The sequence below is a fragment of the Podarcis pityusensis genome, assembly GCF_964106645.2.
Source record: "Podarcis pityusensis genome assembly, chromosome: Z".
Lineage (NCBI taxonomy): Eukaryota > Metazoa > Chordata > Lepidosauria > Squamata > Lacertidae > Podarcis > Podarcis pityusensis.
Window position 1 is genome coordinate 22091533 of NC_138044.1, and position 15098 is coordinate 22106630.

The following is a 15098-nucleotide window of genomic DNA, read 5'->3' on the forward strand; positions in this document are numbered from 1 at the left end:
ACCATCCCATTTATTGCTCCTGGGATCAAGAGCAACTATGAGTCACACCCTCTGACTTCATTGGCTGCAACAGCAGCTGAGAGGAACTAGCCAGGCATATGAATTTAGAGCAGCCAAACAACAGGAGCCACTTCCATGAGCTGCAGAGAATGCCAGCTGACAAAGTGTCAGGGAGAGCTAAGCAGCTGAGCAAATCTAACAGCAGGGCAACGAGGCCAGAGCACACTCCTTTGCCCCTCCTTTCTATGACCTAAACAAACCCTGTGCTTCCAATAAACAACTCTGTAAACTACAAAATTTATGCAGTGCGTAGTTAAACTATGGCACCCACTATAGGCACCAACTTGGGGGGCTTAACAAAGGATTAGACAAATTTATGGAGATAATGGCTGTAAGTGGCCACAAGCCACGGTGGCAATGCTCTGCATCTGTAGACAGAGGCTGTGTGCTTCTGAGTACCAGTTGCTGGAAACCGCAGGAGTGGACAGAGTGCTTTTGCTCTCCAGTCCTGTGTGAGTGCTTTCCACAGGCATCTGTTCAGCTACTGGACTAGATGGGCCATTGGCCTGATCCAGCAGGCTCTTCTTACTTTATGTTCTCCCCACATCCTTAAAAGCAGCTGTCTGGGAAGATTTGGGCAATCTAATTCTCACCACTGAGGGCCCAGATTTCCTGTTTCTCCATTTAAGCAGGAGAAGCAGTTGGAGAGAGCCAGGTGGTTTCTCTCTGTTTCCTGGTAAGCCTCCTTGCCCACTGTCAGACTTGCATAGAGAACAGCATTGTATTGGTCTTGTGGGGAGGAGCCATGCCAAGCCCTATTTGACCCTGATCCCTTTTCATCCACATGCCACCCTCTTAGGAAGCTTCCCCACTTAGAGCTGCTGCAGCTACGCTGGGACTTGCATTGCTTTCAGACAGGCAGGCTAAGGAACAACTCAAAGACAGGCTCACAAGCTGAGGCTCTTGCCCTATTCGCAGTATCACTAGCCTTCTGCGCAAACTGAGAGGGCGCCCCAGAATCCTTCATCATTTTGCAGAAAGTCTTGGAGTTCCCTTTGAATTCACAGACAGGATGTTCCCATTCAGGGCAGCAAAGGCCTGTAGCAGACCTTGAGTGTCAAACCTTCAAAACCTTGCCAAATATTTTGCATGTGCCTAACACAGTAAGTAATAAGTAATAAGTAATAAGCTGCAGTCAATTCTTCTGTTACTACTGACTTTGTACAAATCTGGTCACATAGCTAGGGAAGGCCTGTGACTTTCTCCTTTGCTGCAGATTGAACCAACAGACTCTCAGATGAAGTGCACACAAGAATAGATAAATAGGCTCACCCCAGCAAGGCTTCTCCTTTAGGCAAAAACAGTTAATCTAAAGAGTATCTGAATGCTCCCACCCTTGTTCCTCTACTAGCATATCCAGCAAAGCCAATCAGTGGAGCTGCAGAACTGGTCAAGTTGTCTTCCCAAATCTCAGTGTCCTGGAAGCACTTGAAAGGGATTGTGGTAAAACTCCCCCCTCCCTTTCTGGCAAGGCACTCCTTCAACTCCATGTTTGTCGGCTTTCACATTGACATTATTCTGTGCTAGAAAATGCTCTGAAGGATGCTTCATTGCAAAATTTAATAATCTCATCTTCTCTGAGACTCGCACTTCGAACTCCAGTGCTGCTGGAGAAATGTACTCTCCTAGGATCTTGGAAGAATTGTTGAAGTGGCTGCGTTCAGCATTGTCTCTGATGAGTGACTAAGATTGTCATTAGTGCACCTGGATTGGGGCAACATCTTCTCCTGATGCTACACCACTTAGATTGCAGGAAAGGGAACTCATTACATGCTGTGCATGTGTGTAAGAGAGAGCGGGGGATGGGGAGAGGATGTTGCTAGATTGTGGTGCAGTGCACACACGCCTATTCAGTAGAAAGTCTCACTCAGTTCCATGGGGCTTAGTCCCATGGTGAGACGATGTGAAATTACAGCTTTAGTAACTTTATTATTATTTATTTAAAAGTGTTATAGTCCACATTTATGAGTAAAGCTCACTCAAAGCATATTACACAGTGACAGTAACGGGGGGGGAAATCTGACAATAATGAAGTAGAATAGAATGCAAAACCTCCTATAAAGCTCACATCTTTAATAAAACCAGCAATTATAAATACACACCCAGTCCAAATATAAAATTATGCCCAAAGATAAAAGTTGCTGTCATGCTGCTGATAAACAATCCATGATTTGGCTTAACATAATGTCTTAACCTGGATTTGTGGTTTGTTTTCCCCAAACTAACCATGTGCAGTGAGCCAATAACAAACTTTGGTTTCTCCTCCTCTGAACATCCTTTAGTGCCACATTTTCTTCTATTTGGACAATAACTTCTAGGCAGAAAATCCAATTGATGTTTACTCCCGATTTAGCGCTAAACAGTGGGTTTCCCCGGGGAAAACGGTGGGACCAAGCAGAAGTGTGGATGTGTCCATGGTTTGTTTGGAGAGAAACCAACCAGGAGCCCAGGTTCAGATGTAATGCTAGGCCTAACCAAGAGTTTATTCCAGGCAACATACCAGCAGCAGGAGGGAGGGAGGGAGGGAGGGAGCAAAGTGCAAAGAATTTCAGTATACTACAGGTTCACTTTCAACCAAAGTTTATTTTAAACTGTGGTTTAGAATCATAGAATCATAGAGTTGGAAGAGACCACAAGGGCCATCGAGTCCAACCCCCTGCCAAGCAGGAAACACCATCAGAGCACTCCTGACATATGGTTGTCAAGCCTCTGCTTAAAGACCTCCAAAGAAGGAGACTCCACCACACTCCTTGGCAGCAAATTCCACTGTCGAACAGCTCTTACCGTCAGGAAGTTCTTCCTAATGTTTAGGTGGAATCTTCTTTCTTGTAGTCTTGTAGTTTTAATGTGATGTTTGAACCAGGGCAATGTCTGCCTTCTCCCACATTTCATTTTAAGTCTCTGCAGCTGAATGCAGGCCCCATCCATGGTTCCAACATCAGCCATTTTCGTACAATATTGTGCCTTATTGTGGATTTTGTAGCTTCCCGACTTTGCTTTCATAATTGTGGTAGTCATGGAAACCCATTCTTGGGTAGAGTAGTGCCAATAAACAAAGTGGTCTTAGATTGGAAATAAGGAGGGTAACCCCAGACTTGAATGACAGCATGCAATTACTTTTCACCGTAGTGGTGTTTTGCAACATTCACATTTCTGACGCTGTGTTTATTAATGTTTTATTTGGTGCAAATGTTTTTGTTTTACCAACTAGATTACAACCAAGGTTCTTCAATTTCTGTGGAAATGGAGACGTAATGTTTTTGAAAGGCTGTTGGTACAAAAATCACACTCCCAGGTAATCATCCTATCCTCAGGTTAACCCCCACCCCACCCATTGTACCAGCTCCTTTGATCAGTATTTATTTCATGCATGTACATTTGACCTGGATCTGTTGGGGGGGGGTGTTTGCACTGTTTGAGGTCCTCAGTCTGCCACTAACAGACCCAGAACCCTCCTCTTAGGATAGGATAGACATGAAAATAAGTTTTGATAAGAGTTTTGGTGGTTCAGATAAAGCTTGGTCAGTCAAAGTGAATTGTTAGCACAGAAGGCCTTGTAGCCGGAGGTTCCTTCTGCTCTTAGGAAGGCTGTTTTACATCTTTCATTTGAGCAGGGGTGGCTAATTCTCAGTTTTGGGGGCCTGATCTGTTCCTCCAAGCAATTTTTCCTACCTTCCCAAGACCCCACCAATTTTGGCAGTGGCAAAAAGGGGAAGGGGAAAAGTAAAATGGGCACAGGACTGTGGTGGCAGTGTCCTGCACAGTGATGGGGATGGGGATGTGAATCACCTCCTCCGTGGACATCAGATTGATCTTGGACTAGTCAAGGAGAAGGGTCTGTGTGTGCACATGAGAGCCTGTGCGTGCCAGAGTGGATTCTTTTGACCGCAACCATTGCTAGCATGTGGCTCTACTAGAGGGTTGGGGAAGGGCCAGAAAAAATGTTACCTACCCCTGCACTGGAGCATTCTATGAAAAATATGCAGCGACATCCAAAGAACTTGAGCCACATCTTGTGATGCATGAGAACTGCCAGAGAACTTGTTGCAGTACTGTGTGAACTCCTGCATAAGTGTATGCTGGAACAGCTAGTGCTGGTGTACTGTATCCACCCTGAGGAATAATTTCCTATATTTTTTCATCAGTTTATATGCTGGTCTGGAATAATAGTTAGGTTACAGAATAAATGTATGTATGTGAGCTTGAAGGAAACAAACCATCCAGCCTGACAGCAATGCTTAATGGCTATTGTTGATTGATTAGCCTGCTCTTGAGCAAGAACAACCCATGCCGACCAAATCATCTTTAAATGCCCCAAAGTTAAAAAGCTTATTTCTAACTTCCTTAATCCTGATTGATCATTTCAATAGGAACTGTGCAACTTTCAGTGGCTTTCCAGATAAACCAGTGGATTTCTCAACCCATAACCAGGACAGTTGTGTTCTTGGAAGTTATGGGGTAATGGTCTATTTTAGGAAACTGTGCCTCTAGTTGAAAGCATGCATTGACTCAACAGACAATTAAGATCTCATTTGGAAAACCTTCCAGCAAACTAAACTAGAAATCTTTTGCTTTAGAACTGGAGAAACTGAACAGTTGGGGATGTGTTACTTGTGAACATCCTTTGGATGGTTTTATATAATGACTGCACTGTAACGTATATAGGAACACAGAGAAATTCTACTCAGTGTTGGGGTTTTTTGTGTTTGCTTTTGTGGGCAGAGGAAATACAACCTCTGATTTTCAGCATCATTTGCAGGAATGGCTTTTCTGTGATTCACTTCAGGAGGAGCCTTTTCCCGGCATGCCACAAGGATTCAGTGTTCCTGTCACCAGGCTGTGACAACCTAAAAGCAGCACTAGATAATAAAGAGAAAGTGTGGCTTATACCAAAGCCAGTAACTGAATGCCTGCTTGCCCCCTCTCCCTCCAGTATCATATAATAATTTTCAATGCATGATGGGATGCAGTTGCATCAAGGTCCCCGATCCCTGCCAGCAGAACTCAATGACGTAGGGAAGAGTTAGGGAAACAGATTGTGTCAGATGTTTGCTCAATGCTGTGGTTGGGCACAGGAAGAAATGTGTCTTTTGACAGCAGCCAGATATTCCCTATGTCTTGTCTGTCTCTGTCCTAAAAGAAAAGCCATGCTAAGGGGACACCTGGTTCCTGCCATATTCCTCTCCCCAACTAATTGTTTGGCTCTGCAGTACCAATCATAGAATTGTAGAGTTGCAAGGGACCACGAGGATCATCTAGTCCAACCCCCAGGAATCTTTTGCCCAATGTGGGTCTCAGACTCATGACCCTGGGAATAAGAGTCTCATGCTGTACTGACTATGTGCAATGCAGCTTTCCTCCCAATGTAGCTTAGAAGCTTTTGAGAAGCAATTTTCATTTGGGGAGGAAAAGGGTTAAACTACTCTCCCTGCCTGTCATGTTACTGATAATCCGTCCTTCATAGGCACAGCTACTATTTGCATTTTTTTAATGCAAAGGTGCATCTGATGTCATACCTAGTTTTGAGGTTAAGAGGAGAGAGAAAATGCTTTCAACCAGACTCATCCTTATGCCTTTCTCTCTCTCTCCCCACCCCCTTTCCCCAGTGAATTTCAGCTTCCTTCTATGATGGACATTCATGGGGAACAAAAGGAAAGGAAGCACTTGGATTACCTGCAGAAGGGCCATTGTCTGATGCCAATCCTGGCTGTCTGAAATGGTTCTTCAGGATACTGGTCTGGTGATGGCTCCAAGGGTTCCTACTGATTATTGACTCTTAAGCAAGGGCAGCTTTGGCGGATTAAGGCCATTCAAGACCTTTTACTTTTTTATTTCTTACCCAGAATAAGTGAGAACTCTTTGTGCAAATGCATTTCCAAATGCCTTAATGGCAGTTATCTAAGACCCTGGATTTCACAATATTTTTCATTTTGCCAACTTACAAGAATGGCTCTGTAACAAGGAGTAGATGGCTGGTCAACTGGACTACTTGTACAAGTGCTTTCAAGCAGGAATCATGGTTGCCAAATCAGGTCTTATTGTTAGAAACCCTGGCAAGTATGCACTGCACGTTTAAGGCTGTACGTCTCCTTTCCCTGCCCACAATACCTCCTCTTACTTTTTGAAATCCTTTTCTTTGATTCTGTTAAGAATGTTGGCCCTTTTGGTCTAAGAAACACACCCTTTTTGGTGTGGTGTAAAAAAAAAAAAAGCCTTCAAGCACAATCCCTGTTGCAGATGCATACAATTTTAAAGGGATGTTTTCTTTTCTAAAATATTGGGCAGGATCCTGACACGGAACACCTCCCTTTGACCTGTGGCCCAGTACTCCTTGAAGTGGTCAGCCTGTGCCTGAACTGCACCACTTCGGACTGTAGGGGGGGGACCCAACTCTGGTTCTCTCCAGATCTTTTGGACCATGACTCCCATCAGTCGCACCTAGCATTGGCCAAATGAGTGTTGTGGTCCAAAACATCTGGAGGATTCCAGGTTGGTGAAGGCTTCTAAGTCTCTCTCCACATAGAAAAGTGCCATGCTGGGGATCAGTTGTCTAGACTTCTTTATGTTAGAGGGAAACATTTTGCACAGAGAACCCTTCAATCATGTGAGGCTCCAGCAGGCACCACTCAGGCACAAACCAATATTGCTTATTTTTCAATACTTAGTAGAAAGAAGGGGAGTGGGTAATGATTATTTTTCAGTGAGCAAAGGGGACTGAAACTCTTTGTTGAAAAAGTAAAACCAAGAATTTTTTTTCATAACGTTTGACAGATGTGCTATTAGGTGTGCTGGATTGAGCTGACTGTCTTCCTTTTCTAATTATATCTGATATAAGAACCATTTTTAGTCTGAAGGTCCAGTCAACACAAGACATTTTCCTGAGACTTTGTTGCTGCATAAGTGGTGAAAATACAAGCATTGTTTGGGCGGGGGTGGGGACTGTGTGGTAGACGCAGGACATCCAAAGGATATCATGGTATACACTTTGAACTGGAGTCTCAAGCATGAGTACCACAGAGGAGTTTGCACAGCTCTCTCCCTCAAGAGCAAGGCATTCTTTTTTACACATCCTTGCTAAGAAGCTGGGAAAAGAAATACTTCACCATTTCTTAAGTGTTGTCTCAGTATTTCTTCCATTGTTCTTCCTTTTTCAATGGTCATGTTTACGGGATCTCACATTCCCCACTGCTCCAGAAGGTTAATGTGCAATTCCTCAACCTCGCCCCAAAAAGTGAAGACCAACACAGAAGATGACGTATACCTCAATCCCACTGAAATAATTTAAGCTTGTGTGTTTAAACCTTAATTGATTTCAACAGCTGTGCTTTTCACACAGCTCATAGTTAACCTACGCAATTCACCACCGTAAGGCATAGCAACTGTAATTTAGACAAATGCATGGACAATAAGGCAAGCAGTAGCTACTGGTCATGATGGCAGTGTGCCACCTCCAGTATGAACGTCATCATGCCTCTGAATGCCAGGTGCTGGGAATCACAAGCGGGACAAGTACAGTTGTGCTTCTGTCCTGCTTGTAGGTTTTGCATAGGTACCTGATTGGCCATTGGGACAACAGGATGCTAGACTCGATAGGCCCTTTGGTCTGATCCAGCAGGGCTTTCTTATGGGCTCCCTTGGGGATGAAGGGCAGGGTATAAATACACATAAATAATATCCTTGTGTGTGGTTGGGGATAGATTGAATCACAACCCACATCCTGCATTGTAAGTTCACTGCCAAAAGCCTGGTCTGAATAGGGATAGGTGAGGATGTCGCTTCCAGCTGGCCAAAAGCCTGGGCCCATCTTTCTCTTTTGTGTTCACAGCTATAGAATGCTTTGGTTTCTTGCCAGAGCTGGCAATACAGGGCCAGGGCACTAATGCTGCACTTACTACCTTCTCTTGGCAGACACGATCATACTGTTGTTCTAATTGTCATTTCTATTACTGTGCCAGATCCCTGGGGGCTGTTCAGCTGTTCAGCTTGTAATAGCACAAATGGAATAAATGTAAATTATACTGCTAAACATTTTTTTTGGAGGGGGGAAGCTGTGCTTAATTTCATAATTTGCCTAAATAAAACTTCCCATTATGAAGTAACCAAAAATAACCTAAGTTTATCTCTGAAAACACCTTAGCAACCTGTTTTTATTGCAATCAGGCTTCTTAAATGAACAATTTTTATTCTAAACAATCATCAGTTTAGAAGGGCTCTGGTCCAGAGAACATTATAGAGGAAAAATATCTGCTAATGCACAATCTAGAAATGCCTGGTGCCCACCAAACATTTTAGACTATAACCCCCATCTACCCCTTTCAGGCACAGCAGTTATCGTCCAAAACATCTGGAAGACACCAAGTTGGGAAAGGCTGCAGCATTAATTTTGTGCACTCATGAACGCCAGGGATCTGATACCCAATTTACTAACAATGCAATATCTGTGTAATACTGCCAACATTATGCCTACAGATATAAACCCAAGTATAGAAAACTATTTTAAAATGTTTATGTAGCTTGTGTCCCTTGTCTTCTTAACCTTTTTTTCAAGGATCTGCGTTGAAGAGCATCTATACATGCTGAGTAAACAAAGAAACTTTCAATATATTCCATCAGTTGTTATCACCTGTTCTAAGGAGCAGGTCATTGATGATTCTCTGGATGGCAGATGACAGGATGTTCTGCATGCCAAAACACCCTCCTGGTATATTCAAATATGAACATATTATTGCATAGTTGCTGCTTTAAGCAGGGGAGTTGTGGGCCGGGGGCTCAAGCCCCAGGCCTGTGTGGTAGGCCTCTTGATTGCTGGCGCTTTTAAAGTTAATTTTATTTTTACTTTTCTTACAAGGCAGCTGAGCACACTGCAAAGTACACTGCTGGTGCCCCTTGAGTTCTTTTAGTAACTAGCATCACTCCTTTCAAGCAGTCATCCATTTCTTGCATTTCATTCAGGTTTTCCTACATTTTCACTGCAAATGGAGACCGATGTTAGCCCTAAGGACTAAGCAAATGTCCTGAAAAGGAGGGGGGGCAGTATTTCCTTTCTTGCTGTAGTTCTGTGCTTTTGAACAAAGCAGGAAACACAAGAATGTTGTGCAGGGTGCAGAGGAAAATCCATTCCATTGTTGCTCCTTGAAGGAGGCTGACATTGTGGGTTGTCCCTAGAGCGATGCTGTTTCTTTGTTGAGCTTGACACAGGGGACTTGTGGCTTACAGCTATCCTGTATAAATACTTCCAGTCTCGAAGGGAGTAAACATATGCTTTTGGATATTTTATGCATAACTGCAAAAAATGCAAAATGTCTCAATGGCTGCTTGAATAATTTGATATCCAATTAAATGATGTGCTGTGCTAATAATAATGTCTAGATACATGATCAACTATCAGATAGCTTCTGTAGTTGCAGTCACTCAGGATGCTACCCTAAAGCATTAAGTATTTTCACGGAAATGTTAAGCACTCCTTATGTTTTCACTAATTTAAACAAAACAGAATAATCCAACCCTTCTTTTACCACCACCCCTTAATGTATTAATTCATTATTAGTATTAGGCCAAAATTCTTTTTGGCCTCTGTGTACTGCAAAAAGTTGAGCTAGCATTATGTTGGAGATGCAAGATCTGTTCTTTGCCCTGTGTACAAATATATATATATATATATCTGAGTGCAGTGTGGATGCAATGAGCAGGCTATGTATGTGCTATTGTTCCATATCATAACATTCCAGTTTGAAGAACCTTCTGTATGATTGCTTGAACCATGAAGGATATGAGATGCAGTGTGGACACAGCCCAGAATTATTCTGGGCGTGAAACTACAATCATGAAAAGGGAAGATTGAAGAGGTGTGCAACATCCACTCAACTATCTTCCATAAAAAATGTTACACATACTTAACATTCCAGGTATTTGTCTGGTTAGCAAGCTTAAGGCATCACACTGGTGTCTACAAAAGTGGGATAGTAAATACTATTTAAAGAATATGGACTTTGCAAAACTTGGGACTTTTTGCAAGAACTGCTGTGCTACAGTGGTTTATTTTGTAAAGTAGGGCACTACTGAGTCCTTGCTGTTAAATATTTATGGAGCAAAGAACAGTAACTTTGGGAGAGAACACGGGCTGATCAGTAGTGTACTGCCTGATGATGTAACAGATATTTATTGCCCAGAATCATAGGGCATTGTCAGATGTGGCATAATCTGAAAGCACAATTTTGGTGCACATTACAATACCAGGAACACTAATTTTTTGTACAGAATACAGTCTTTTGAAATTACTTGTATTGATTTTATTTAGGTACAGTACCTTGTTGGGGAAGACATTTTTGGGAGAAAATGCTGATGTGGGAATGGTGTACTTCATCAGCAAAATGGTTGTGCTTACCAATAACAAAGTTTTACTTACATCAGAGCATACTGTCAATCACTATGCTTCCCTTAAGTGACTTGTTAATTTTTTAGGATACACTCTGCATTTAATTTTATGGATTTCTAAAACACTAGATTCTACTTTAATCCAAAGAATTGAAGTGGGTGACAACAGGCTTCATATTAAGGGGATGGAAAGTAGCAGGGTCCTACATGCCCATTTAATACTGCATTCATTTATCCAGAAAAAAACAAACAGAAGACCTGCAATGAGTATTCTTCCAACCAAGAGAGATCCTCAGCAGTTTGCATGTACATGTACCTGATGTTAATCAACTGGAGAGCTCAGTATACCTGCAAAATATCTTGCTGTGCCTGCCACAGTTCAAGTAACCAAGGCATTTGTGCTACCATGTTTTGTACTGTTTTACCTTTGAAGTGGCAGCTTACTGCTTGGTCCTTTTCCTGACCAGGTGTCTTGCCTTTTTCACAGAATTTTTTTGGTACCACTTTTCTGGTAACCACTGAATCAAGCTTCATTCTAACTATCTGTATTGGTCATATTGCAATTGCTTTTGTGTTCCAGTTTACTATTCTTCCATATGTGTAATTAAGGCCTAATTATTTCATTGATTGTATTTTCAAAAAGGTACCATTTCACCATCTTGTTTTACAGTAGGGAGCATAAGAAATGGATTTCTGTTAGGTTTCACAGAACAGAACTGTTTCCCCTCCAAACCTCCATGTAATCATCTTTGTACAAATTCCAAATTCAGCTTTTTGATTATTGCAGGTTTTATTTTGTTGACCCTTTTAAATGTTTTGACTTCATTATCTCAGGTTTGTTCATTAAAAAATGTGTATGTTCATGCTTGTTGCAGCCTTAAGCATGGAAATGTTTTACAATAAAAAATATTTTATAGAATGAAGTTTAAAGACTTTATTTCAAATATTTTAAAATTCTATTAAGAAGTCTGTATCTACTGCATTCAAACTCCACCAAGAAGAGTTGCAAGAATAGTACCATTTATGTATCAGTGCTTTTTTGTAGACTTCAGCTTGGTGTTTTCCAGTTATCTCAAGGCACTTTCAACTCCTATAATTTTGTCTAAGGGCACTGACATGGAAGCCCAGCATTCTGAAACAGTTACCCTTTTGAGTACTGAGATAGAAAGAGTATCCAGTTAAAATTTACAAGTGTCAATGAATAATTGGACAGTTTAACATTTACACACGCCAAAAATGTTTTAAATAACCTCCAGCTTGCTTATTCTACTACCAATCATCAAGACACGTTGCCCTTAAATAACACCAAGTGCAAAGACCATTTCACATGGACTGGCTCAGCCAGACTCAACCAAGTATCCTTTTGAAACATGGTGCTTGGCTTTATGAAGCTATGGGTTTTCCCCATCTTGGCAATGGAGTAGTTGTGACAGTACTGATTAGTCACCACTGAGCATAACCACTATCTAGCAACTGAAGACTAATTGTTAAGGATATAAGAGTTATTGCCAATAGAAATATTCTTAATTCATATACAGATCAATCCTTAGGACCAGCCCTCAGGCAGAAATAGCACAATAAAAGTATAAAAGGCTTGCAGTCTACACTACTAATGAAAGCAAGGGTGCACCATTTCAGTTTCCCTATGAGCTTGAAAATATACAGGAATGATGTACAACAGCTGTGCTCACCAACCTGGTACCCTCTTTATGTTGTGAATTCCCATCAGCCCCCAGCCCACCATGGCCACAGGCCAGGAGCAATGGGAGTTGGGAGTCCACAACTAATAGGGGGCACCACCACTGTAATAATAATAATAATAATAAATATTAATAATAATTAATAATATTTATACCCTGCCCATCTGCTGGGTTTCCCCAGCTACTATCTTGAGTGAATATATCAATACTACTGATATCTTTAAATGAAGAACATTTGCTTTGGGGTAGCAAACCTTGATTGTTGATATATAAGAAATCCGGGTCCCGTCCCGTCCCCCCACCAACTCACCAGGCAGTGAAGAGGGACAGTAGCCTTCCCCTGCTCCCAATGGTGAGGAGCATTTACTATGCTGTACTGGTCATGGGCATGGAAAAGGTGGTGCTTTGGCTTCCTGGGGAAGGACCCTGTGAGTGGACCCAAGTGAAGACGTCCCTTTTCAGGTTTGCTCTCAGAGTTTAAAAAGGGAGGCCCGCAACCCTTTACCCTCAGGCTGCTCGATCACCGGATCCATGCCCTAGCCTAGGCCTAGGCCTAACCTATTCACTGTAAACCATTATGATTGTTCTGCATTCCTTTTCTTGTGATACAAAATAAAATAAATAATAATAATAATAATAATTTATTATTTATACCTCGCTCATCTGGCTGGGTTCCCCCAGCCACTCTGGGTGGCTTCCAACAAAATATTAAAATACAGTGGTCCGTTAAACATTAAAAGCTTCCCTAAACAGGGCTGCCTTCAATTGTCTTCTAAAAGTCTGGTAGTTGTTCTTCTCTTTGACATCTGGTGGGAGGGCGTTCCACAGGGCAGGTGCCACCAGCGAGAAGGCCCTCTGCCTGGTTCCCTGTAACTTGGCTTCTCGCAATGAGGGAACTGCCAGAAGGCCCTCTGCACTGGACCTCAGTGTCTGAGCAGAACAATGGAGGTGGAGACGCTCCTTGATGTATACTGGACCAAGGCCGTTTAGGGCTTTAAAGGTCAGCACCAACACTTTGAATTGTGTTCAGAAACGTACTGGGAGCCAATGTAGATCTTTCAAGACCGGTGTTATGTGGTCTTGGTGGCTGCTCCCAGTCACCAGTCTAGCTGCCACATTCTGGATTAATTGCAGTTTCCGGGTCACCTTCAAAGGTAGCCCCACGTAGAGCGCATTGCAGTAGTCCAAGCGAGAGATAACTAGAGCATGCACCACTCGGGCGAGACAGTCCGTGGGCAGATAGGGTCTCAGCCTGCGTACCAGATGAAGCTGGTAGACAGCTGCCCTGGGCACAAAATGGACCTGCGCCTCCATGGACAGCTGTGAGTCCAGAATGAATCCCAGGCTGTACACCTGGTCAGGGGCACAGTTACCCCATTCAGGACCAGGGAGTCCCCCACACCTGCCCACCTCCTGTCCCCCCAAAACAGTACTTCTGTCTTGTCAGGATTCAACCTCAATCCGTTAGCCACCATCCATCCTCCAACCGCCTCCAGACACACAGGACCTTCACCGCCATCACTAGAGCTGGGTATCATCCGCATACTGATGAAGACCCAGCTCAAACCCCCTGATGATCTCTCTCAGCAGCTGCATGTAGATGTTGAAAAGCACGGGGGAGAGGACAGAACCCTGAGGCACGCCACAAGTGAGAGCCCAGGGGTCTGAACACTCATCCCCCAACACCACTTTCTGAACACGGCCCAGGAGGAAAGAACAGAACCACTGTATAACAGTGCCCCCAGCTCCCAGCCCCTCTAGACGGTCCAGAAGGATGTTATGGTCAATGGTGTCAAAAGCCGCTGAGAGATCCAGCAGAACTAGGAAACAGCTCTCACGTTTGTCCCTAGCCCACCGGAGATCATCGACCAGTGCGACCAAGGCAGTTTCAGTCCCATGATGAGGCCTGAATCCCGACTTGAAGTGATCCAAATGGTCCGCTTCTTCCAGGCGTGGCTGGAGTTGTTCAGCAACCACTCGCTCAATCACCTTGCCCAAGAATGGAAGATTTGAGACTGGGCAATAGTTGGCCATATTGGCTGGGTCTAGAGATGTTTTTTTAAGAAGCAGTTTAATGATTACCTCTTTCAGCAGGGAATGTTCCCTCACAGAGAGAAGCATTCACCACCCTGCGAAACCCATTGCCCAGCCCTTCCCGGCTAGCTTTTATAAGCCAGGATGGGCAAGGATCAAGGAGACAGGTGGTTGGTTTCACTCGTCCAAGCAGCCTGTCCACATCCTCGGAGGTAACAGATTGAAATTGATCCCGTGCAACTTGACTAGACAGGACTCTAGCACTCTCCCACCCCAGCCCTGCTCCCACAGTGGAGTCTACCTCTTCCCAAATCTGAGCAATTTTATCTGCAAAAAACTTTGCAAAATCATTGTGGACTTATGCACTGTATCACTGGAAAACAGCACTCCCTTTTCTACTCTTTGTATCTTTTCAAAGCATAAAGACTACATTGTTCAAGAGGCTCCATTAAAAAACATTCTAAAGTATTTTGGTCAATGGAAGACTACAGGACTGACTTGTTTGTTTACAATGCAGGAGTTTAACTGAGCAGTGCAAAGGTTTGGGCTTCTAGATACACTAAGGAAGATTTCTTTGGGAGCACAAATTCTGCGCTGCCTTGGGAAGGAGCATTATACCTTTGTTTTTTTTTAACAAAGCTAGACTGGCCTTCCAAACACAAAGAAAGGCAAAGGTGGGAAATTCCATACATCCAGGACAGTTTCTCTACTGTCATTTATAGCAGGCCAAAACAAGAAAGTATTCAAGGATTAGACATAAGGCCCTAAATCATGTATTTGTTTTGAACAAGTAGATAAAGAGGTACCACTGTGACGGGAAAGTAAATTGCGTTTCCGTGCGCTCTGGCACTCGTCACAGTGTTCGGTGCATCAGAAGCGGTTTAGTCATGCTGGCCACATGATGCAGAAAAGCTGTCTGCGGACAAAACG

General features: G+C 43.2%; 1 protein-coding gene across 1 annotated transcript in view; it reads left to right on the forward strand.

Annotated features, from left to right (window-relative positions):
- The window catches only part of ZDHHC15 (zDHHC palmitoyltransferase 15), a 39367-nt gene extending 28010 nt beyond the window's left edge, over positions 1–11357 (forward strand). The window contains exons 11-12 of the mRNA XM_080989940.1: positions 3272–3355; positions 5667–11357. Of these exons, the coding sequence (XP_080846066.1) occupies positions 3272–3315 (44 nt within the window). The 3' untranslated portion in view covers positions 3316–3355; positions 5667–11357. The remainder of the gene's footprint in view (positions 1–3271; positions 3356–5666) is intronic.
- The last annotated feature ends 3741 nt before the right edge of the window (positions 11358–15098 follow it).